This window comes from Hetaerina americana, unplaced genomic scaffold (assembly GCF_022747635.1).
Source record: "Hetaerina americana unplaced genomic scaffold, ioHetAmer1.1.p SCAF_34, whole genome shotgun sequence".
NCBI lineage: Eukaryota > Metazoa > Arthropoda > Insecta > Odonata > Calopterygidae > Hetaerina > Hetaerina americana.
The window spans coordinates 2,423,642-2,450,538 of NW_027286919.1; the positions used below are offsets into that span (position 1 = coordinate 2,423,642).

A 26,897-nucleotide genomic window follows, 5' to 3' on the forward strand; every position below is an offset into this window, starting at 1 on the left:
AGTAATGAGTGAAGGCGGAGTGAGGCAGTGGTGCATTCTCAATTTAAAAATGGCGGCAGCACCAGTGTTCACGACGAGAACTGCAGTGGTCGGCCTAGCCTTGTGTCAGATGCACTGACGGATGGTCAATTCTTGGGAATCATGGGTATTTGTCCGTTCACTCTTAAACTAACGATATTACTGACTCAAAACACTGTCACTCATCACTTAGTCGGTGCACAGAACAAACTTCCCGATTAATGTCAGTAGCTTTAAGGTTTTTCCTGTCAGTAAAAACCTTAGACGCTTAACAAATTTCACATTTGGCGAGAATCCCATTTGTACTGTTCATTTTGACTCGCTCATGTGAACAAATGACAAGTACTCCAAACACTGCAGCTCGAGGCGTACTCCCCTGGTGTGTATGATTCAATTCCGGAAAAATTCGGCTCCCCCCCTGCTTCGCTTGCTAAATGCAAAAGGAGGTTACTTTCTAGACAGCCCCCGTAATTATCATGTATCCCAAGCTAGATAATTGAAATTTGAAAAAAGCTTTTCATATCAAATTGAACTTTCAGTACCGTAGATCATTAGCGCGCCTTTTTGCCTCTGAGGGGATCATAAAGGGGTTGGGCGGCCTTCCTGTAAACAAGGCCTCAAGCAGCTTTAGTGTCTAGGGTCTGCGTGCTGGGGCTCGTCCCCCCCGGGAACCCTGCTCTCCAGCATTACTTCGAATCCGTGGATCCGGGGTGGGGGGATAGTCCCCCTCCCCTGCGGCACCGGATTTCGTCCGAGCGGGTGTGGGCTCCTACGTTGGCTTCCGCACCCAGGGGCCATCACTCGCGCTCCGCCGCGGTGCGACCGGGTGATCGGGTGGAGGAGGGAATAGTCGAATTGCCATCATTAAACTTTGAGACTTACGATTTTACGTACATTTAAATTCAATTTATTGGGATAAAAAGCACGCCACCAACCCACCTCTCATAGGACACATCACAAAATCGGACATCTTTTGCAGGAGGGCGAGAAGGCGTTTGGTGTTCCGTCAATCACTTTCCATACTCGGGATGTGGAGTGCAATATGAATTTGATAATAGCGGCATCTAGAGACATTTTCGGCCTGAAAGGAAGAGTCAAGTCCAAGTCTGGCACTTTTGGCGCACAGGGCAAATCTGGTCCGGAAAAATCGATTTCACAGCCCATTACCATCGTGTTGAGGGATGAGTTTCCTGCGTCAAGGAGAACATAACCGTTTTACCAGACGGAAGATCGCGAATCCCAGATACGGCTTTGATAAAATGTTCTTGTGCCTATAAATATCACTTTTTAAGGATATGTGCGCTAAGACTGTTAGCATCTTTATTCCTCATATTTTCCCTTAAAAATTTTTACAGCGTTCTTTCCAAGGGAATTGCGATCAGCCAGGAAACTCCGAGATAATACCTTGTTCATCAAATAATCCATAAAGAAGAAATATGGGAAATTTAAACACGAGCATGATTCAGGATATACCGCGCGCTCCACTCTCGCATCTGTGTCTCTTGCCACGATATAACTTTCCACAGCTGAAGTGGAAATTAAGGCAGAGTCATCGTTGCACACTGTTTGATAACGACACAAAGTTAATAAGCTGATCGGCGCGAAAGACGCACGTGGAAACGCAGATAAGATTTATATAAAAAGTATCGGCAACGAAATGCCTACTCCCAAAAGTGAAATACGCCCTCAAAGGGCACCAAAGTAGCCCGCACGCGTACCCTTGAGGACTTTCCGGAACCCGCCGACCAAGGAGCCTTCTAGTCGTGAAAAAGCTGCAGGCAAAGGTGTTTCGACGCTCAAGGGATTTACTTGAAGAATTTTGAGGCATTGTGGCAATATCTAGCGAAATAAACTGTTTTTCCCCGAAATTTTTTTCATTACTTTTTATACAAACAATGTAATAACCAGTTAACAACATATAAATTTCGAGAAAAAACCCCTCAGGCAGAAACCAAGAACCAAGGAACGTTGACCGAGAATATTTCCCTATTCCAGAAGACGATCCGTGCCACGGAGACCCCTCGCACGATGTCATGCAAACGCGAACAATCGAGTTCACAGAGGATTGGCTACGGCAAAGATGAGACCTAGTCTTGCCTAGTCTTGACGATTGCGACAATCACGAAACGACGGGACGCGATGACCAATACAACATCGTTCGTTCTAGCCCACTTGTTCTGACTCTAAAGAAGTGATAAAGAGGTGTAAATCGGTTCCATGGGATCATTCATTAGAACATGGGGCACGCGTAGTTGCCTGTGCAAACGAGACGAGGATAGGGCCACCCGGCCTACTAGTGTCGAGGAGGGCCCAAGTGGAGAATCCGCTCCAGTCGCGATGGGGCCCTCGTAATTGAGGTGATGATGGACTCGCGACTGACAGAAAATCCGTGAAGAGAAGAAGATAATGGCCAGGAAATCATTCGGAAGACTTGCAGGACGTGCAAGTGACCTGATGATGCCTCCAGGGCAATTAGACCCGAAAGCGCCTCCTTCAAGACGCCCCCAGAAGCAGGACACTGCTGTCAGCGAAACAGCCAAAGGGGTGGACATTTCCAAGAAGCAGAAAGAAGACCTCATCGTCGGAGATATGGTCCCACGGAAAGAGTCCCCACACGCAAGAGCGGAATGGGCTGCACTCCGGAATGGACCGACTTCTCTCCCCTCTCCTATTCCCTGTCCCTATCGCTCCCTCCTCGGCCACTGGGAAAACTAAAATATTCCTTGAAAAAGGACGCTAGCTGGAAATATCAGTGAATCCTCCGGAAAGTCAAGAGATTTTTCCGAGTGATATTGAAACCAATTTTTTTCAAATAATTTTTTTCTTTCCGTCAGTAAAGAAAAAAGTTTTTTAATACGGCGATTTGTATGGGAGAACAAGGCATATGCGGCCCATGAGCATTGTTGCGCTAGATAACATCACTAACACCGTATATATTGGATTGACTTAGGGTATTTTATAGTCGTTAAAAATAGAAATTATTTTCGCAAACTCCGATTTTATCGTCGATTTTCTCTTTCTTTGATCTTTTTCAGTTGCTAGCAAATTGAAGTGCCTCCAAAGGTTTCCATTTTTTCCAAATATTCATTATTTGCAAAGATTATTAGTACCCCTTGCAAAAAAAGAGTAACTTTTCCTGAATTACGAACTTCATTTCCGGGAACAAAAATGATAGCTATATGCGTGGTCTATGCAATAAATGCGCGAACTAGTGCAATCTGGCGGCAATTAGGTGGACTATAGCCCCCCTCCACTAGCGGCGCTAGTTGCCTAAGACCCAATGAGCCGTCTGTGGTTGGCGGATCGTCGAGCTGTGCGTATGGTGCCAGTTATGTTAGTTTTTGCTGTCCTTGTTTTTACTGTTTGTTGAAAATGAAAATTGACGAAATCACGGAGCAACAAATCAGCATCAAGTTTTTCGTGAAGTGCGGTAAAAGATAACAATAAATTACTGAAATGTTGACAGTTGTTTACATTGATGGTGCTCTGAATAAAACATGCGTTTTCAAGTGGATTAAGCGTTTTCAAGATGGCCGACGAGACGCCACGGATGATGCGAGGCCGGGACGACCTTCAACCACACCTGTGTTGACGACAACATTGATCGTGTGCGGTCCCTTGTCCTTACGATCTTCGAAAAACTGTCCGAATGATAGCCGATGAACTGAATTTAGGAAAATCAACAGGGCACAATATTTAGACCGAACATTTGGTTTTGAAAAAATTTGTGCAAAAATGGTGCCCAAGATGCATTGATTGTTCGTCAGTTTCTGGCAAAAAATTCAATCACCTTGATCCTTGATCATCCTCCTTATTCGTCATATGTCGCCCCCAGCGACTTTTTCCTTTTCCCAAAATGCAAAAATGTGATGAGGGGACATCACTGGGAAGATGTGGACACATTAAAGCAAGAAACGACGAGACAACTAAAAAGCCTAAGAGCCGAGGACTTCCAAGGGTGCTGTAAACAGTGGAAAAGAAAAAAGCAACGAAAGAAGAATACTCTGAATATGGGGATTAATTAGATGTAGACTAAATTGGGCAAAATTAAGTTTTTATGGCCTCAGTTCGCGTATTTTTTGGACAGAGTATCATGCATTATTTTTCGTAATATCCGTTTTGGACCATGTTAAATGATAGAGAGCCCATATTAATGAGCAAACATATCACTAGACTTGTGCAAAAGTACAAGTACCCCCCCGCTCTTAAGTTGCCGTTTCCTGCTCCAGATATGGTGCTCCGAAATTACTACTTAATCACCACTTTCTCTTCTGTGTTATATAGTATGTCTTCAACATTGCATTTTGCCTTTACGATTTTAAATTGTTAGCAATATCTTTCATACAAACCTTCTGCACGGAAAGTCCTCGATTGGGGTGAAAACGCTTACAGTAATGAAAAGAGAAATAGAGAAAATATAGTATGTCCGCTCTTTTTTTTAACAAAAAAAAATCCGATAAACTCACAGCGATGGCATAGCGAAAATAGATTCATTAAAATAATTAATTTCTCTAAACAAAAAATCCATTAAATATTGCCGCGACTTTAGAGAACGCCCTGAAGGGAGCTGGACTAGACAGAGCGCTTGGGCACTGTCTCGTGGATTAGTTCTAAATTTGACTCGTGAGCCTTTTAAACTCTGAAATTTTGGGGCTTTTAAAGGAACAAGGTGTTGTGACGAAATTCCGTACACACAATGTCACAGGCATTCGTAGTCGTGCGCGAGGCGCCACAGTCCACGAGGTTAAAGCCAACTTTAAACACTTATGGTGTTTTACTTTGACAAATTCCAAAGAAACTGCGGGAGATGCCGCAACAGTAACTTTTAACGGGGTCATCCGCTAATGTGCATTTCAATGCAACAATTTCAGAGTGTAAAAATCATTCGCCTTCTTTGTTGTGGATCAATCTTCCACACAGCCTCCGTCGCTCTTCTTAAAAAAAAAATTAATCCAAAGCTAATGAAACACATGTTAATAAACTGCTTCATCCCGAATGGTATAAAAATGTTTTTTACCCACAAAAAACTATTCATAAATAATAATTGGAGTGATCTCTATTTCTTTATTCTCGTATCTATGTAGAATTATTTAGTTCCTCTTGAATAACATGCATTAATTTCAAATAGCATCGATCCTTAAAATATGTCCTATCGACGTCCTGTTACCTTAGGCGAGTAATATAAAATACTAGGGCTGTCAAGGAAGTAACTTACATTTCGGCCTAGCGTTGCTGGTGGGTAGGGCTAGGGCCACCATCTTGGTGTCTAAACGTCCCTAGACTCAGTCCACGCATCCTGCTGTGTTGACTGCGGTCCTTCTATTTTGCTCACTGTGAACTGTTAAAAAGTGCGCGGCAATAGAAAACCCCGCAAATTGTGAAGGGTGTGATCTGTGATTAGGTTTTCACCGACAAATAACCTCAAGCCAATTGACATGGGCAACATAGTGAAGTGTGTATGGAGACGGAATAATAGTGAGTGAAGGCAGAGTAAAGCAGTGGTGCATTCTTAGTTTAAAAATGGCCACAGCACCAACGTTCACAATGAGGACCGCAGTGGTCGGCCTAACCTTGTAGTGATAGATGAATTGACGGATCGCCAATTCGTGGAATCATGGAGGTATGTCCGTTCACTTCAAACTAACAAAACCAGTGACGCACAACACTGTCACTTATTACATTCGCTCCCCACAGAGCACAAATTTCTCAATGATGAATGTCAGCAGCTTTGAGGTTTACTGCCGGTAAAAGCGTTATCACTGAAAGGATTTTAAATTTGCCGGGATTTCCAATTGTGTTGTTCATTTTGACTCGCCACCGTAAACAAACGACAGGTTGCACAGCCTTCCAAACACTGCAGCTCGAGGCGTACTGACCTAGAATGCGTACGTGTGTTTCAATGCAGAAAACATTCGGATATCTCCTCTACTTTGCCCGCTACACGCAAACGTAAGTTACTTGATGGACAACCCTCGTAATTGTAGCAGTAATATGCAAATATCGAGTCAAAATATGTGCAAGTAATCGGGGGTGGAAGCTACAAAAACTCTTGAAAAACGGCATGAATCCATTTACTCATTGGAGTAGGGGCTCTTGGTTTTACGTGCATGGAGGGGGGTGGGGAAGCTCGCATGACGCTCCATCGCCAAACTGATCTTACTACTCATCGCATTCTACATTTCTAATTAAATCCTGCTACTTGTTATCGCATCTAGTGACCCGAAACATGATTACGCATTTCTCATTAGGTTCTTTGCGGGGAAGCAAAGAGAATTCAGTGCTTCAATGGAAACTTCAAAAAACTTATCTTTTTTTACATGCAAAATTTAAGCCTCGAGTCTCCGACACGGCGTGGAATGAGATCCCATTGGATAATACATGAGCGAAGGTATATAACAATAGTCTTTACATTACGCACGGCAAGCAAAGGACCGAGAGGTGAGTTCTGCCGATGGATTCAAGGAATGGAGGGGCAACCCCATATAAAGGGAAAAAGTGCCAGCACATCCACACATTCGTGTGTGGATTTTGTTCGCGAAATGAACCATGAGTCGACCAATTACCTGTATTCCGTATTCAGCATTGCATTACGTTTCGCTGCAATACGTTTGCGGAGTTTCATCATTGAGTCTTGCTTCTGCCTTCAAGGGTGCTGGGAGTGCCATCTCGCAACCCTCCAGGGGTGGCAGGAACCGTGAGCATGAAGAGTGCCCACTCGAGACATACTCAACCCTCCCTATCTCCAAAATACTCAGAAAAAAGCGTTCATCAGTGCGCATGGCGTATTACAATTCAGAAAACCCTGTTCTCCAATGAGACACCCCGTCATCAGAACTCGCCTGGGAAAAGAAATACATCACGCATCCGGGTAGAGGAACGCTTCTCCCATTGCCCACCTTTGCGTACTTTCCTGTTGATGGAGTTAAAAAAATACTTAATCGCGTAAGTTTCCACTCCTTACATCCGCGTAATGTATTTAATTTAAGTACCCTGCAGAACTACCGCTTGGGTGTGTGTCAGGGGGTGAGTACACGCCAGGTAAATTTTGACCCGAATACTTTTATCCCTGCCGCAGTCGGACAATATTATCGTGATACCTTATCGTTCGTGGAAAACATGGCATCCATGCTACGCTTAATCTGTCTAATTTCATTGCAATTCTCTCTCCTTCCAGAGTGCTACTAGAGAGACGTCCTCCCAATTTATGCAAGGGATTTAATCTGTTATTTTTACTATGCTATCCTCTCTGTTACAATTTAAGTATAATGGTATGGAGACATTGTTCATGTTTGATTGACAAGAGTTGAAAATATATTTTTTCTTCAACGAAGTGTGAGAGTATTCTAATTGAGCATTTAAGTGATCTTTTGATACATGTCGCTGCACTCCTTTGCGCCCAAACTTAATGTTTTATCGCTGGACACCTAAAAAGTGAATTTATAAGCGGCAAGGACATGAATTCAGAAATCTTTGCCCATAAATGGTAATTAGGGCAATAATATTGGAAAATGTTTCTCTAGCTCTCCTCAGTGTCTTTGTCCCTGCCCTCTTGCCAAAACCATGACGCGTGGCGACCTCTTCTTCCCCCGCTCTTAAGTGTATGCAACACTGAGAAACGTTTATGCCTTGCAGGGTCACCGGCGGACAAGGCGGACCTCGAGGTGGGAGACGAAATCCTCGAAGTGAATGGGAAGTCGCTGGACGACGCGTCGCACACCGAGGTCATCAGCCACATCCACCAGGTGAGTCACCACGCCTCCACCCACCCACCCTCGGTGGCTTGCTTTTGACCTTGACCTCTGTAAGTCAAGGGGATGTACATATGTAGTGCTAAGAGCCTCCTTTGGTTTCGAAATCAAATCATTGCCTAGCCATAGTATTTAATTGATAATGTAAAATGTAATTCGTAAAACATATATTAACTTCTTTCATTATTAAATGCAAAAGTGGATCATTGATTGCTAATTAAAAACTTTACCCAGCCTTAGACTAATGGAACGCCTCGCCACACATGATTGGGCCACGTCACAATGTTCCCTTTCATGAGACGAGAAATTCCAAAATATTGGGACTCGAAGAAGCTTTTCCCCAAGAAGCACCGTGGGAAGGTCCACTCATTTACAAAAATTTAAATTTTAAAAAGAATAGTCACAATCAAATTTCCAAAAACACTGATTATCCACATTTCAGATATTTTTTACCCAAAATACCAACATCTTCCACAAGAGCCAAGGCTAAACGCAGTTTTCAGAAGAAGAGTCACGGGATAGAAAACCAGTCCAGACAGAGGGCAATTAATGAAAATTCCAATAGCTCTCTATTCAGAGACGAATCGGTGACATTTTATGGAAGTTTCATTGACTTTGGGGCTGATCCAACTTAAATATTAAAAAAATCAAAGTAAAATTTGCCGGGTGAAAATTTTTGAAATAGATATACCTCGTTTTTCTCTTGAGGAAAAAGATATTGCTAACGATGGACCGATCCACTCAAAGATTCTCATCCTTTCCCTAATTGGATCGGATAATCCACTCGGATGTATGTCTTTTACAAATGAGAGCAGATGGATTGTCTGGAGGATTGATATTCTAAAAAAATACGAGTCAGATTCAATTGTACAAGGCGGGAGAAAAAATACTACGCAGGGGCTACTCTTCAATTATCAAGTACGTGCACAGGACGAAGCAAGCAGCAATACCATAAGAATAAAAGGCTAAAAGTTTGATGACAAAAACTCCAAAGATACGAAGAAAAGGTTATTGAACATTTCTGAACTGAGCGTAGAATCGTATTCTTTAGATCTGGTTAGCTTCTACGTGGACAAGGAGGAAATCAGCAAAAAAGTTTGCGTTTCGCTAGTAAAAGCCGAAGATCCCTCGGGAGAAATTCTGAGAAGTTAGGAAAAGCGGGTGGAAGAGGAGATGTGGAGAGGTGATGGGATATTAATGATGGAAGGGGTTGAGGTTGAACGCAAGGAGGGACTAAAAAAGAAATATAATAAGGGAGTGATTCCAAGGGGATCCTGTGAGACAAAATATCTTCGGAAACACCGGAGGAACCCTCGGAGAAAGGTGATCAACCACAGATCTAAACTCATCCTCATACATAGACCACATACATGTTTCGTATTAACTTTGTTGGCCTGTCTTCAGGATGCTTCGGAAAATGTAATTCTTTTTGGCCTGGGCGGTTATTTTCTTTTGTTGCTCGCCGGCTTGAAAACGTTAAAATGACAAAGTGCTTAACGTAAATCAGCGAAGTTAGATCGTAAACGTTTTTAATTTTAAAAACATTCCGTTCACTCAAGACGCGCTTCAACGCTTGAAGTCATCTTCGAGATCAAACAGGTCATATTCCCGATACTGTGACAAATTCTTCGGAGAAATACGCCCCCGCTCCAGCCGACACACAAACACCCGTCTACCTCTCGACGACGACAGTCTTTCTAGAAGGATAAAACCACACGAGGCCCCTTTTTTGACCATCCACATCTCGGTTCTTGGATTATTTATCTTGCCCTTCAAAAGTTACGCCGCGTTGCGTGGGGACGCAAAAAATCTGGGAATACGCCAAGACCAAAAATATCGGATAAAATACGATTGCGGAATTGGTTCGAGGGATATTATTTCTATCTGTAATCTACAGGTACATCTCTTAATATCCGTATACTTCCTTCCTCCCTTCATCCCGTCCAACATCCCAATCCTATTCCTGCCCTTTCCTCGTTTGCCTAACATTCTCCCCTCTAGTACAGTCTTCAACATCCCACTGCCGATTAAAATACTTTTCATCCATCTTTCCTACCTTAAGATTTCTCCCAACAATCCCCCTTTTTCTCCATCATGTCTAACACTTTCTCATTTGTTTTTCTTTCTGTTCACTCCAACGTTTCCATCCTTCTTCACACTCATATTTCAAAAGCCTGTCCATAATCCTGCTTCAGTGACCATGTCTCCTCGCCGTACATAACTACGCTCCATATCAAAGTTTTAATGAGCCTTTTCTTAACATCCAAACTCCACCACTCTGCATTCAATTCCCTCCTCTACGTTACAGCATCTTTGTTTGAGTCAATTCTTCTCCTAATGTCCCTACTACTTTGACCGTGTTGATCCAAAACACTTCCGAGATACGTACACGGGTCTACCTGCTCTAGTTTTTGCCCTCCTATTTTAATGTTTAGCTTAGCCTTTTTCTTTCTATAAAATCGCATAACCTTTGTTTTATTACTATTGATTTTCATCCCATATCTGTCGCACTGAATTTCCAATTCACTCAGCAATGCTTGCAACCCCTTGGCTGACTGACACAGCAAAGCCTGGTCATCAGCAAACCTAACTGATTTTACAAATTCCCCGCCCACTTACATTCCTACCTCCAGTTCTTCCCATGCCTCTTTAATCATTTCCTCTGCGTCCAGGTTGAACAGCAACGGTGATAATGGGCAACCCTGCCTTACACCTCTTCCTAACACTGCCCAACCGGACTTCCCGTTCCCCACTCGCACCTGTGCAGTCTGAGACATGTACAGGTTGCGGATTAGCCTCCTTTCCCTCCAATCTATTCCTATTTTCTGCAATATACTCATTAGTTTTCCCAATTCACTCTATCAAACGCTTTTTCGAAATCTACGAAACAGCCAAATACCTCCTGGTTGTATTCTATATTCCTCTCGATTAATAATCTCATTACTGCAATGGCATCACGCGTACCTCTCCCCTTCCTAAACCCAAACTGATCGTCCCCTAAGTAATCATTTGCCCTACTCTCTTTCCTTTTGTTTATGATCCCGAGAACAACTTTAGCTGCGAGGGAAATAAAACATTGTTCTGGAGTCCTCACATGATGCAGTTTTTATCTTTTTTCAATAGGAACTAACACTGATCTCATAAAATCATTCAGCTAGACTATTTTACCATAAATGCCATGAATTAGTCCAAAAAAACTCTTCTTACCGCGTTCTTCTAACCCCGATAAGTCGTTCCGCGAGAATATTTTCTGCCCCCACGGCGTTATTTTATTTAACTTCCCTTAATGCCCTTTCTATCTTATCGCCAAGTATGTGTGGGCCTAAGCTGTCCTCATCAATGTCAAATTTACTTTACGGTCTAATCTCATTGGCCTATCATATATTGTTCCTTTATATATTATTTACATTTCTTTTAAGCCTAACCTGGTTCAATAACTCATTTTCCTGACTTATTTTTGATCATTTCCACGGATTTCCCTTTCTTACTTCCTGACTTTCCTTTCGCGTTCTTATGCATGGTACCAATTTCAATCTACCTCTGTAAAGTTTCCTTCTATCGCCCTCTTAGTTTTCCGCTTCAGTCTATCATTTAACTCTTGGGAATTTCTTATACCTAAATCATTGTTACATTATTCCGTCTCTTTCGTCTATATTCGCAGTTATCTCCTCTGGAATCCACATTTCCCTTGTTATCTTCCAAGTTACCCTCCCTATACTTCCATTTTCGGCTTTTGGTGTCCTTTTTTTGATATATTCAAATTTCTCTTCTTCGATACCTGCCTCCTTATCCTCAGCCATAATTTTCTCTACAGACTGCTAGCCTCCTTTCTTTGGGTCCCATTTAATGCTTTCAAAAAAGTCTCCTCGAACGACTTCCCTATTTAATGATCTTTATGAGGATAGTTGATGAAATCCAGAATAAAATATTAGAGAGTTTGTGTTAACTCCATTATCGTAATAGTTCGATTCCGGTTCCATTTGTGTTCTCCCGTCCGTTACATTTTAACTGCCAAGCCCTGCCCATTACCTTGCCATCCTCCCCTCTTCATCCTTTTTTTCGTTTTTATGCAATAAGTTATGTTGAATGTATATAATGAACTAAATGTTATTCAATATACAGGGTTGCACCCAAAAGTGGTAGGACTGATTTTCTCTGGCGCGGACGGGGCGGTGGAGGGGGGTCTGCTTGGCATGGTAAGGTGGAGGGGGCTCTTAGCAACAGACCAACACCAACCTCAGTCACCTGCGGGCTGTCGTTGATTGAGGACACCGTTTTTAGTGAAGCAAGTTTTTTGTCCGCGTCGAAAAACAAAATGAATCTGAAATTATATTCCGTGAAGTTTTGTGCGAAACTCGGGAAGACGGCAACTGAGACCCTCGATATGATCAAGCAGGCTTATGGGGACACTGCCTTGAGCCGTTCCACAGTATTTGAGTGGCACAAGTTGTTTAAAGAGGGTAGGGTCGTTGAAGACGACCATCGCTCCGGACGGCCGTCGACGGCGAGAACCGACACGAATGTGGACAGAGTGAGGACACTGCTGACCACAGACCGACGCTTAACCAGTGAAGAAATTGCAGACCAGTTGGGTATGTCTGCATCCAACGTCCAACGCATTATTTCACAGGATTTGGCCATGCGCAAGGTGTGCGCCAAGATGATGCCGACAATCGTGCCATGGCGCGCTCGTCGTCAGACAGCTCCTGGCCAAATACGGCGTTGCCACGTTGCCGCACCCGCCCTATTCTCCCGATCTGGCACCACCGGACTTCTTCTTCTTCCCCCTGATGAAAAGACAGCTCAAGGGACGACGTTTTGACTCGATAAAGGCCGTTAAAGAGGCTTCGACGAGGGTCATCAACGGCATCCCCAAAGAAAATTTCCAGCGGGCGAACGGGGAATGGGAGCAACGTTATACTAAGTGTGTAGCAGCTCAAAGAGCATACTTTGAAGATTATTAAGTCGATGTAAGTATATCGTCAACAAAATTCTTGTAAAAAAATCAGTCCTACCACTTTTGGGTGCGACCTTGTAGAACCAACTGAAAAACTCAGTCTCGGAGGTGGAGCTCCTCTTCTAACGAATCGCTGCACCAAGAACTGGTGCATTTGGGAATTGGTTAACATTTCCCTAGAGGATAGCACATTATTCATTAGAGATGACTCAATTCTGTTTAACATACTACGTACTCTCTCCAGTAAACTTTGAAGTAAAAATCTCGAAATGATTTAACTACTGGTTGCTTGCGTTCAGCCACACAGCCCTTTCACAGCCCTTTCTTCTGATTAGCCCTCAGCGGACAACGGAGTCTTGGCCCTCAGGTGCCAAACGCCGTCTTTCTTTTCGACGGATATTAATCATGGTGCTGGAGCATATCTCCTTCACTGCACTAATCATTTGTTTCTCCTGCCTTCTTCGTGCGCGTCCAATTCCCAACCACACACATTCATAGGTTTCATTAACTCTCCCTTCATATTCAGTCTTATGTTATCTTATTTCTATCATTGATTTCTCACCATAAAGCGCCCTCCACCTATCCCGCTTGCCGTCTCCTCTTGGTGAAATTCCTAGTCATGAGAGGATGAAGAGATTTTGAGCCTGTTTTACTTCCCTCGTTCCCTTCATACGTTTGAACATTTGCATTGGTGCAATCAATGAATTGAAGGAATCTGAAAGCACTTCAAAACCAAAATATCTCTGCCACACGATTTTAATAAAATATTTCCAGGCGGAGAGGGAAGTATAATGGTTTTTGATTGCAACACTCTTGTTTCCAACTTAAAACTCTTATTCGGCGGAATACCCCCTCCCTTGAAGACGCCTCCGTCATGCCTAGAGGCCCACAATTCTGTACTTACCGTCCTCTCTTCTCAAACAAATTGGGAAGCTTTAAGATGTGGTATATCCACTAAGGCTGACCAAAAGGTAACGCAAGTTTCGGCCTAGCGTGGCGGTGGCTAGGGGAGCTACAGCCACCATCTTGGCGTCTAAACGTCCCTAAGCTCAGTACACATCCTGCCGTGGCAGTGTACAGGCTGTGGGTCTCGTTTGAAGGTGAAAATCAACGAACTGCTTCGTTGATTTCCACCGTCACTTCATATGTCACAAGGCTAGGCCGACCACTGCAGTCCTCGTCGTGAATATTGATGCTTTGGCCATTTTAAAACAATGCACCCCTGCACCTCTCTACCGACACTCATTATTCCGTCTCCGTGCACATTACATAAGTGCCTATCAATATTTAAATTGGCTTGTGATTTCTGTTGGCCAGTGAAAACCTAATCACAGATCGCACTTCACAACTCGCGTTGTGATTTTCTCTTGCAGCGCACATTTCAACAGCTCGCAGAGCGAAGTAGGAGAATCAAAATCTGCTCACTACCACAGCGAGATACGTTCTGAGTGTTGGGTTGTTTACACACCAAGATGGTGGCTCTAGCCCTACCCGCCTAGGCTGAAACGTAGGTTACATTATAGTCAGACCTCATGCGAATATACATGCATGTTTATATGTGTGTATGGAGTGTTTAGAATATTTCAAGTGATACTCATATGTCGTGTATGAATGAGTGCTCCCCTTTTGGCAAATATGCACGTGGATGCGTGGCTTGGATGGAAAGTCCTCGGGGAGGGGGGGCGTGCGTACGGGGGCCGCGAATGCCTTGATGTCCCGCGGCCGGGCCGACGCACCTTCGACCCCCATCGCGTTCGCCATTCACCGGAATTGAAAGGGAAGCGTGGGAGGGAGGGGCGAGAGGGTGGGTGCTCGGAAAGACGGACGGAGGGTGCGATCCGGAGCGGACGGAGCCTCGGGGGGGCGGGCGAGATTGCCATCGCGAGCCACGGGTGATCCTCGCGCGGCCAAGTCAACACCAGCGAAGAGGTAAAGGGGCGAAACTGTTAGAGAACTGAAACACGATGCTTGGGAAAAGTGAGTGAAAAAAACTTCATACAAGACGTGAAGAGAGTGAAAGAGGACGTTTTTTATGACGGAAATGTAAAGGAAAGATGAGTTGAGGCTCTTATACGGTTTGAAGCGATCTCATTGATCAAAACCCAGACAGGTGTGCTCGGTGTGCGTGTGCGTGAGAGAGAGAGAGAGAGAGAAAAAAACAAAAGAATGTTGGACAGTCAGGAAGACTAACGACGAAGTTTTAGAATCGTTTGGGGAAGAAAGAAGGATACTCTATTAAAATCCAAGTAGAATTAAAAACGCTGGCAACTGAAATGCCATAAACTACTCTCCGAAAAGATTTTGATTCGCAATAAGGCTTGACTGTACTCTACAAGGTTTGTATAAAACGTTTTGAAAAAAAATTGTCCTGTATATTTTGGAAACAACTTTTCATGATGTTACTATACTTCGCAGGGCGCTCAAACCTAGTACAGTGGTTGAAAGTACAGTGATTAAAGGTCTGATCTTAAGCAGGCCAAAGGCACCAATCACCTGCGAGCGTTTGTTTGGGTTAGATCGTGTTCTATTTGGACCCCTGCCCTATGACTCGGTGCAAGCGCAAAATACAGCGAACGACTGAACAGCAGTACACCATGAAATTTCGTGTTGAAGTGGGGAAATCGATGACGGAGACTTTGAGCATGATTTGCCAAGGGTTGAATGATGAAAGTATATCACAAACTGCAGTTTTTTAGTGGCTCAAGCACTTCAAAGATGGCCGAGAGGGTGTGGAGGACGAGCTGGACTAGCTGGACGGTCGTCGACGTCCTGAAGCGACGACAACGCGTACGTGAAGTGCTGATTTGAGATCGTCGGTTGAGCTTGCCCATGATTACATATCATATTGACATTAATGAGATGATAATGCACACACCATTTTCACTGAAAATTTGGCGATGCGAAAGATCGGCGCTAAACTCATCCCAAGGTCTTCATGGACGACCAAGAGAAGAGCCGAATGTCTGCTTGCGAATACCTTCTGCAACGACATCGCGACGGTTCCCCAACAACCTTACAGCCCCTATTTGGCACCAGCAGATTATTTCCTATTCTCAGAAGCGAAATTCTCCCTCCAAGGACACCACCATGATTTCACCCCGAGTGCCGTCAAAGAAACTGGTACGCGTAACCTTAAGGACCTTCCGGAATCCGCCTACCAAAGAGCCCTTGAGTCGCAGAAAAGCTGCTGGCAAAAGTGTATCGACGCTCAAGGGGGGATGTAATTTGAATTATTTCGATACATTGTATATTGCAATATCTGATAAATAAAGCAACTTTTCTAAAACCTTTCCCAATACTCTTTACACAAATCTTGTATTACTACAAATTAGCTGTAATATACTCCTCTTTTGATGATCGTTGAGCACCCGAGGGCCGAAATTCGCAGTGTAGAAGAGGTAAAGTGCGAAATTAATTGGCCAGTGGTTATTTTCAAAGATGTCCATAGTGAGTCAAAATCATCCAACGCATAAGGAGGTAGCGGTAGGGCGCAAATTAGAAGTGCTCTCAATGCAACGTAAATTATTAAACTAATACAGCCATCTTATTCACAGAGAAATATTGTATTTTTTTCTCATTATCCTCTCTTTATAGAAAGTTACATCTTTACTATTATCATATGTAACAAAGAATCACCAAATGTCAATAGCCATAGGCTGAAAATGATACTAACTCCAAAGCCCAAGGAGAAAGAAAATTTTTATGAACTTTTTGGGGAAATACGGACCGCAAAAGATGTGAAAATGACGAATAACAAAAAAAAATAGATTAACGTATATATTTGTATGAGCGTATGTGTGTGTGCGTGTGTGAGATAGAGAGAGGAAGAGAAAATCAATTGTGGCAATCCAAAATAATGAAATTGTAACGTATATAGCGCGTAAAAACCCGCGACGGGCCATGGTCTTCAATCCCCTACGCCTCACTAATGCCGATTGTGAGTGCGCATAAGAGATTTCATATTTCTCGCGTGGCGTTTGCCCCCGAGGGGACAGAGGGGCGAGAGAGGGGGTTGGGGGAGGATGCAAGGGGTACCAGGGGGGGAGGTGGCAAGGGTTCGGCCTGGGGCAAGGGGTTAAGCATGCGAGGGCTCGCGATTCTGTGGCGGCGACGGGCACCGCTCTGAATAATTTAAGAGGGTCGCGGTGGGGGGGGGGGGCGGCGGCAGGGCGATGGAGGATGAGGAGATAGTAGTGAGGGGGAAGGGTAAGGGGGCGGAGGGGTCGGTCACACCGAGTACACACGGCTGGGGCACCGGGGTCGAACGGGATGCGGCTTGCACCACCGCTGCGCTGACCCCCACCACGCCTGAGGCTCCAGCCATGCTTGCTAAACGCTCAATTTCACCCATTCCTATTCATGAGGAAATTACTCTAAACGCGTATGAAATAAAAGTAAAAAGTATGTCCCAAAAGTAGTAGGGCATTTCTTCCCGGATAGACGCACGGACGAGCGGCGGTTTCTTTGGCTAGTTTCGAAGGAGAGGAGTCTCCGGAAAGATTGGAGGCCGATGGCAGTTGGCTCTCAGCCTTTGGGGAGTGCGGGCCGTTCGTTTTCGAAACCTCTATAACATAACCTCGTCACATCCCGCCATGAATCGGTTATTGGAACAGCGCTACGCCACCTAATTTTGCGTGAAACTGGGCAAAACCAGGATAAAGACTCATGGCATCCTCAAGACAGCTTAAGATTAGAACGCCAATTGGTGGATCGGTCGGGTGTTTTTGAGTGGAACAAGTTGTTTCGGGAAGGTAGAGAAGATGTTGAAGACGCCAAACGTTCAGGGCGCTCTTCGGCCTCAAAAAGTGACGAAAATCTTGCAAAAGTGAAGGCTTAGTTGGATAGGAATCGCAGATTGTTTGGATGGTTTATGATGAACTTGGCAACCCTTAAAAGTGATGTGCATCCAATTTCAACCAAAAACATGGTCATGAGAAAGAAAGGTGGGCGCGAAGCTGTTGCCGCGAGTGCTCTCGGACGAATAAAAGGGAACTCACACGAGTGAGGATCCGAATGTTTTAGGCAATGTCCCACCAGACTTCCTCTTCCCCTGCCTCGTATTTGTGCCGAAAGGACGCCACCACGGCTCGGGGGAAGCGTTACAACAGGCCGTGACGAGGAAGATTAGCAGAATTCCCCGCATTTCAGAAGGCTTGCGAGGCGTGGAAAACCCGCGGGCCGCAGTTAATGGACGCACGCTAGGGCGCTACTTGAAAAACGCTTGAGTGAATGCATCAATCCTATCATTATTTTAATCAACACAGTCCTACTACTTTTGCGACAGACCTTGTATATATCTCTTCTTTTATTTTTACTATGTCTCTCTCTATGTCTCATCTCTTTTTTACTTCACTATAGGAGAGGATAAATAAGAGCAGCTAGATCATTTCAACTGTCTATGTATGTTTATAGACGAAGATATAAGGAAACGCGAGGAACATTACGTAACGTAGCGAAGCTTCGGCTAGGGCAGTGGGTGCAACAAGAATAATAAGTAAAGGCATCATTTTAGGGGAAGAACTGATTGAGGGCAGGGCTTACACGGCTCGGGTATTCGGGGGCGAATAGGGAGATTGATTTGCTTGGAAGCTGGAAGTTGTTTTGTGGTGTGAGTGTGGAGGTGAATGAAACATCGTGGGTAAGTAACAGGCACGAACGGGCATGATGGACGGAATGAAGGTAGAGAAAGTGGGCGGAGTATAAGAAGGACTTATTATCGTCCATGGTCCTAGGTTACATCTTTGGCTTCCTTAGAATGGTAGGAGTGCTTAGTTGCTGAACTCATTGAATGTCTATATTGAATGGCAATGTCATTAACGAAGTAATTAATAGTAGTGCAGTCTATTTTGTAGCAGACGGGAGCTCTTGATGCAGGATCGCAAATGCAGCAGGATGGACATTTCCGAACAGTGTTTGGCCCGTTTTAAGAGCAATCCACAAGTTTTTCTGCACCGGTTGCTGACCACAGGTGAACCTTGGGTCCACTACTATACCCCAGAGATAGAACAGCATTCAAAGCAGTGGAAACATGTTGATTCATCAAAGAAAGCAAAGGTAATACGGTCGGTCGGAAAGGGGATGGCTTTAGTTTTCTGGGATGGGAAAGGGATTCTACGGATAGATTATCTTCCCACTAGTCAAAAAATTACTGGACAATACTACGCTAACCTCATGGACCCACTATACCAAAAGATACACGAAAAAAAGACCAGGTTTGGTAAGGAAGAAAGTCATGTTTCATCAAGAAAGATCCGCCTGCATGCAGACGATTGTCGTTGCCATGGCCAAAATACGTGAACTATGACACGAACTGTTGCCACACTCGCCTTCTCCGCCTGATTTGCCTCCATCAGATTTCCATCTCTCCCCCAAGCGCAACATTTTCCACATTGGACGGTGGATGTACTTCAAAGAAAGAAGTAACAACTGAAGTATATGTGTATTTTGCAGCTCTGAAGAAATCTGATTTTCGAGATGGGACCAAGACATTTGAACATCTCAGGAAAAAGTAGGGCATTTGGGTGAGACTACATTGAAAAAATATTTCACTGACGTAAGTACATTATTTCTATTCCATTCCGAGAACGTATCAAATTACCCTCGCATTTTAACTCATTGGGATGTTTTCCACAGTCACTAGATCGTAACCAAAACATTGGCTTCGGTCTGGTATTCTAAGGTGCTCTTTTCTTAATCCTCTTCTGTTTTTCCTTACTTGGAAGGGAATGTTATAAGTTAGAAAGAAAAAATATTCCCTGCAGTAGATTTCCAGGATATCATTTTCGAAATATCGAAATAGTTCCTTCGCTTTTGGCCCCATCCAGGAGGTCGTCTGATGTGAGAGGAGATCGTCCAACCGGTGGCCAGATCGCATTTTTTCTATCATCACCTACCCCTTTTCCCAAAATATTGAACTTCCAAATTGAGTTCTGTTTATCTCCGCAGAGAATACTGATGTCCTTACCACCCAATCCTCTCTCCCTGTGGAGTCATTACCGTCTCTTCTTCATCTTGAATGCAACATACGAGACATGTCCAATAAATACGCGAACTGGTGCAATCTGGCGGCCTTGATGCGGACTAGAGCACCGCCCACTAGCGGCGCTAGTTGCCTGAGACCCAATGAGCCGTCTGTGCTTGGCGGATCGTCGAGCTGTGCGTATGGTGCCAGTAATGTTAGTTTCTGTTGTACTTGTTTTTACCGTTTGTCGAAAATGGTAATTGACGAAATCACGGAGCAACGAGTCAACATCAAGTTTATTGGTGGGGTGCGGTAAAAGTTATCAGGAAATTACTGAAATGTTGACAGCTGTTAATGGTGGCAATGCTCTGAAGGAAACATCTGTTTTCAAGTGGAGTAAGCGTTTGAAAGGTGGCCGACACATGGTTTTAAATGAGTATTTGATTATCATTTATTATTGTATGTAAAAAGTAGCGTCGTTCTAATGAAGGCACTATGCAGAGGATTGCACAATGAGTACCTATCAGCTGGCTACATCCTTTTTTTGGCTCCTAAACCTTCTAAATCCTTTTTGACATCCTGGCTAAACTTTTCCGAGGGTATGCCATCCCGGGCGTCATGTTTGGGTCAATAATGCCCCACGGAAATGCGATCGAGGAATCTCATCACTTTTTGAGCTCACAAAAACGATTGTTTAGACAGTAGATCTGCCTGAGCATTTGCATTTAAAAACAACGACCTCCAATCAGACGGTTTTCCTCCCTATTTAACCATTCACCTTGCGATCGGCGATCTTGAATCTTTTGCTCATCAATCCGGAGTTTAAAAGCCCTGCTGAGTGGCTTTAATCACCGTCGTGGCTCGATTTCATTTTTCACTATCTTTCGATATGTTTTGAATTTTAATTACATTGATAAATATAGTATTTTGATGACGGCTGTATTTTTTCTTCTACCAAAGGTCCGCCTTTCAAATAAGAAAACCCCTCGAGTCTGGAGCTTCATCGCTGCCCGCCCCCGCAACCAAGCTATCCCATGAGGGGGAGCGGGGGGTGCTCTTTCCACCTTCGACTCGCCCCCAGGCGGCCGCCGCCCCCTCCACTCCCACCCCTCTTCCTCCCGCCCCTCCCTCGACGTCCTGGCCCCGGCGTCCCTCCCCCGACAGTATTGCCACGTTCGAAAGAGGCAAAAAGGTGGATCGCGCCCAAATCACGTCGGTGAGATCAGACACTCTTTTATTTCTGTGCCACTTCAAAATTCCTACACCCTCGCCTCCTTATCTTTCTGACCGATATGAGTATTATTTATGTGTCTGCGTCAGGGTATCTCTCCTCGATCTGACCACCCGATCCCCATCTTGCGACAAGAAAAATCAACAAGGAGTGGAGGAGGACGGACACCCTTCCAATCCCCCCTTTCCCACTCCCAGGGGATGAATTCCCTCGATCGAGCGACCCCCTCTTCCAACTTGACCCCCGGCTCCGCTTCATCGACTCAAAACGGACGCATTGAACTGCACTGAGTGTGGAATGGAAATTGCAAGTAGGGTGTAATGATGATGGAAATTCGTCACGCAGCCGATATAACAGCACACCATCTCTAACAGAGACGTATTCCAATTGGTCGGTGGTTAGTTTGGATGTTATTTTAAAAGGGTTTTTGTTCCTAGGGTATGATTGGATAAACGCAAAAGTGGGTGGGGCGTTCGGAGAATCATTTTTCGAGCACAATCGACGCCCAAAAAATCAGAGGACCCCGTTAACGCCCCTCATCAACGCCCAATGCATGCAGTACGAGTAAGCACGGCGGAGAGGAACTCTTTCGGTGATTGAAATACACCACCGGTCTGGAACGAACAATATGGAATTCGGGGGTCGGCCGTGGGGGGGGGGAGGGGTGGGGGGAAGGGCCCAGTGGACCTCCACTCTCCCCTCCTCTTAATCTGCCCGTCTCGCCCCCGTTGCCATGGGAACACCCCCCCTCTGCCGCCGCGGGGAGCGAATGCGCCTCACCTCGGATGGTTGGGTGAGCACACACAAAGGGGGGGGAATCTCCCTCCCTCGGGGACCCCTCGGTGTGCAGGGTGCGGACACCTCGCGGCACCATCCCCCCGACGACACCACTCGTCGAGAGAGCACCCGAAGAGTGCCCGGGCGTACAAAAGATTCCCTCCGCACGAAATAATTGCCCTCCCCCCCCCCCCCCCCCACATGCACCAACCAATGAAATATGCAAGCACCGTCTTTCATAAAAACAAAAGAAGCCCCCCGGGCGTGTCGTCGTCGCACGGCGCGCCGAGATCCTGTCTCGACGGCTAGTCTCGCCCCCCCCCTCTCCCCCTTTCACCCCCACCCCCTTTCCTCATCTCTCTCTCCTCCCGCTTGGTCCATCGGTCGCTTTGGCTGCAATCGCCAACTTCACGGGTGGGAGTTCTTCGGAATGAAACGAGGGCTTCGACCAAACTATTTGTATTGTTAACGAGAGGGCATCTGTCAGAACAAGCGGTGTTTCAGAATGAATGGCGGGGTTTCAAAAATTTTTGGTGCTCTTTACACTTAACTTACAACTATAAATTATGCTGCACCAAATTAAAGAGCAACTCAATTGGTTTTTCCCACAAATGTTCAATGCGAGCACCTTTTGTCTTTCAGGTATCACTCATCGAGTCCAAAGGGGAGTTCTTCCCAAGCTTTAATCAGTGTGTGATCAGGATTGATATTTGCAACAACCGCTTCAATCCTGTTTCTGAAGTCAGGAGGTTGGTCAGCTGGAAGTGGAAGCACAGATACACTTATGTTCCTTAATCAACCCTCAAAAGGTAAAATTCGCATGGCGTGAGAGATCGGGTGAGCGTGGATGCCTTGCGAAACAAGCTCTGTCCTGCGGCCAATCCACAACGCCGATTAAGCAATCGTGTACTGAGTTCTATCAGGTGTACCAAAAATACCGCTTGATTTTCTCTTCCATTTGATTTATATTTTTTAATTTTAACTTAAATTTAATAAACCCTACAAAGTTTTAAAATCCCGATAATCATTTTCATACACCATTGCACAACTTCATCGAAATTCGTGGCGATACCTGTACGATATGTTTTTATATCTTAAAGTTTCATCAAAAGACTCTTAATTATTTTTCTTCGAGCACCGTATGGCATGAAAGAGCAGAAGTCAAATGAGGTGTCATAATCAATCGCTTTCGAGCTGCGATGGAGAAGAATGAGATGACGGTGAGAGCACAATCGTGTCATAAGTTGAATGAAAGCATACGTTCACTTCTCTTTTCAATACCAACTTAAAACACCCGAGAAAATCTGTGTAAAAAAGTGCATTCGCAATCACCTTTACGGGTCATCGATAAATGTTTTCTAGGAGCCCTCCTGCCCCCCAACAATTTCTCCATCCCCTCCATGCGCCGACATATTCCATTACCTGCTTCTCGTAGTTCCCCCAAGGCCTTCCTCCGTGATTATTACTCTCTACTCTTCTTTTAATTAATGTATTCAATGAACTCTCCTGCCTCGGGGTGTGTCCAATTGATTTGCCATCGAGAGCGTCCCCCCTTCACACAACCTTTGGAGTATTCCTTCCCTTTGTGCATTTCATTTTCGGCATTCTTCTGTGGCGCCGCAATTCCATTACCCACACTTTCCTTTTCCCCACCCTACACATCTTCCATTTCTCACATCCGCACAAAAGGAGACTCCATAAACAAGGTTTGTATAGAAAGTATTGGGAAAATTTATATATTTCAGATGTTGCTACGTTGCCTCAAAATTCTTAAAAGTACAGCTTCCCTTGAGCTTCGACAAACTTTTGTCAAAGTGGCTTTTCCACGACTCGAAGGCTCTCTGGTAGGCAGATTCCGGTAAAGCGCACTCTTAAGGGTACGCGGGCCACCTTCTTTGACGGCACTACTTAGGGTCCCATCCTTGGTGGTGTCCTTTGAAGGAGGGATGACTTCACTTTTATAGGGAAAAGGAAATAGTAACCTGATGGTGCCAAGTAGGGGAACTGTAAGGGGGTTGGGGAATCATCGAGATGTCGTTGCAGAAGGTCTTCGCAAGCGGACACTCCAACCCTGCTCTATTGGTCGTCCGTCAAGAACTTCGGGACAATTTTATCACCAAATTCTCAATGATAACTGTGTGTGCATTGTCGCCATTTTATGAATGGCAATATGCGATCATGCGCACACTTGACCGACCGGTCTAAATTCAGCACTTCAAGCGCACGTCAGGAATTGTTACCGATACTTTTTATACAAACCGTGCACATATTACATTTTAGGCCGAATAGCCGTTTCAGAATATATTTCCCCTGAATACGTATTTATTCTTCCAAGGGTATATGTCGATCGATCCCTGGTGCTTTGCTGGCTTCTCAGGTCCTTCCCTTCGGTGTGAAATTCAGGCCTGAGGATGGAAGTTTCCTTTCTCAGCATCTTCGACGCTGCCCTCTTCTTCCAGTATTCTTGGAGGCATATATTGGCCGTCATTAAGATTTTGCAGAAACTCTTTCCATCTCTTCATTAAAAATCACTTGTTTTCTCAAATGGGTAATCACCTTTGGCAAAGAATAAAATCTATTTTCATTGAGCATAAACTTACATAAATATGAGCCTGTCACAGTACAAGGTGTGATCAAAAAAAGACTGGACTGATTTTATTCTGCGCAACCATTCAATGGATCGAAACGAGACACAGTGCACCATCTAGTGGCACATCTGACGACTAATACAAGAGGCGTTGCGTTTGTTTACGTCGGGTCCTTACGCAGCAGCAGCGGTTCGTGTCTTAACCTGTTCGTCGCCGCGTGCAACGGCAGCAATGAAGGAGCTAGAGGAACAGCGAGTGGGCGTGAAATCTTGTTTCCAACTTGGCAAAAGTTCTACGGAGACATTTGGGATGATTCAGCAAGCCTTTGTTAATGAAGCTATGAGTCGAAGCCAGTGTTTTGAGTGGTACAGTCGTTTTAAATCGGGCAGAACCTCGACAGATGAAGACTCGCGAACGGGACGGCCTTCCACTTCGACAGACCCCAGCCATGTCAAATTGGTGTGCAATTAGGTGAGGGAAAATCGCCGTTTAACTGCTAAAGAGATAGCCGATGAAGTAAACATAAGTTTTGGATCCTGTCAGACAATTTTGACCGACGTTTTGGGTATGACGCACGTCGCATCAAAAATCGTCCCGCGGGTGTTGACTGATGAACAGAGACGAAAACGTGTGGCCATTTGTCAGGAACTCCTGGATCGAGCCAATGCCGACCCAGAGTTTCTTAAAACCATCGTAACCGGTGACGAAACCTGGGTTTGCGGTTATGATTATGAGACAAAGGCCCAGTCTTTTCAGTGGAAAGGTCCTCATTCCTCGCGACCAAAGAAAGCTCGCATGTCCCGGTCCAACGTGAAGGTGTGTTTCTTCGATTGGCAAGGGCTGATTCATTACTAATACGTCCTCAAGGTCAAACCATCAACAAATATTTCTATTTAAAGGTTATGAAGAGGCTGAGGGTCGCAGTGAGCCGAAAGAGGCCGGACATGTGGAGAAACAATGCATGGCGTTTCCACCACGATAACGCGCCGGCTCACACGGCGCTGATCGTGACAGAGTTTTTCGCCAGAACCGGAACTTCCATGATCCCGCAGCTACCCTACTCTCCAGACGTGGTTCCATAAGACTTTGTTTTTTTTCCAAATTTAAAATAAACCTTGAAAGGGCGCCGATTCGACTCTATTGCGGACATTAAAACTAAAGGTACGGCAGACCTGAAGAGGATCCCTAAGGTGGCTTACCAGGCAGGGTTCGAGAGCTGGAAGAAACGTTGGCAAAGGTGTGTCGTCAGCCAAGGTATTTACTTTGAGGGCGACAAGTTCGATTAAGCTGCCGTATCCGCCTAAATAAACAAGTTATAAAATCAGCCCTCTCTTTTTTTGATCAAACCTTGCATACAAGTAGGACAGAGTGGGGCAGGACAGAGTCCCCGTAAGCCTCACGAATCACTTAGTTAGTCTCCTCAAGAGATTTTTTCAGACTAGTGCAAAACTTAGCAATCGCGTAACGTTACTCGATCGTCGCTTCCATTTTTTTTGTTCCATTTCGGCGCGCAGAGGTTTACAATAATTTACGCATTGTCAATTTTCCAGCTTGGAGAGCACTGAGACTAAATTCGCGGCAAAGCTTAGCTTAGTCTTCTTTCATTTACTCCAAGTAATCTGATCCCACTTCGACCAACAGGAGCGATGCGATTTTTGATGCGGCCATAAAAAATCGCTTCCCGGCCGTGAAAAAATCGGCGGTCGACCGACCCTAGCACCCGATCACGCATCACTCTGCTCTGCTCAATGTAGCCAAATCACACACACACACACACCTTGTGACCAGATCGCCGGGCAGCCTTCCCCTGTTTCCGGCTGCAATCCTTTGGAGGCACGCCCACCGCTTATTGGCGCTTGAACGAGTCCCTCGAGACAAATGCTTAACCCTCCGGAGTTAGGGCGAGGACTCCGCATGGACGTTCGCATCGGATGCATGCATGTTCCAGGCGCGAGTCATACACTCTTGAACATTACGAGCGCGGTCAATGTTTTATGAATTTTAAAATTCGTTTTATGTCAGGTTTCAATGTTAATAGGAACTATTGTTTTCCTCCTACCTTGTTTACTCGACTTTTATTATGGTGTATCCACCTTTAAAGTATAGTGAATCTCAAGTCTTCCTAAACATGACCGACTAAAGGGAAACACAATTTGCAATTCGACTTCTTGAACCATTACAAGCCACCCTACTTTGTAACAGTGACGAAACTAATCACGAGCTTCCTGTATAACTGGTTAAAATCACCCCCTGCCACAATATACTGGTCTTGGCTCTCAAAGTACCATTCGGATAGGTAAATAGATAGCTATGAAGATAGAGATAACCAAGAAAAGGATATATATATAACGTATTTATTACTCAAATTGCATAATTGAGGGCAAATTTCATACACAGGAATCAATTGATAGAGGTTGCATGCCTTAGATATTTCCAGTAGATATTAACTAGTAGAAAAACTACCATCTTCAAATTTCAGACATTGCTATATTTAAAAAAATCCATATTGCAGATGCAGCATGCTACGGAATTTTCCTACACTTGCGACAAGAGAAACAACACAAACATATCAAGCATCAAATTTGAAACACCCATACAAGATTATGATAAACATTTG

General features: G+C 44.7%; 1 protein-coding gene across 1 annotated transcript in view; it reads left to right on the forward strand.

Annotated features, from left to right (window-relative positions):
* Positions 1 to 26,897, forward strand: part of sdt (MAGUK p55 family member stardust) — a 401,178-nt gene that overhangs the window by 23,466 nt on the left and 350,815 nt on the right. Inside the window, exon 2 of the mRNA XM_071589207.1 lies at positions 7,651 to 7,760. Coding sequence (XP_071445308.1) covers positions 7,651 to 7,760 — 110 coding nt within the window. The remainder of the gene's footprint in view (positions 1 to 7,650; positions 7,761 to 26,897) is intronic.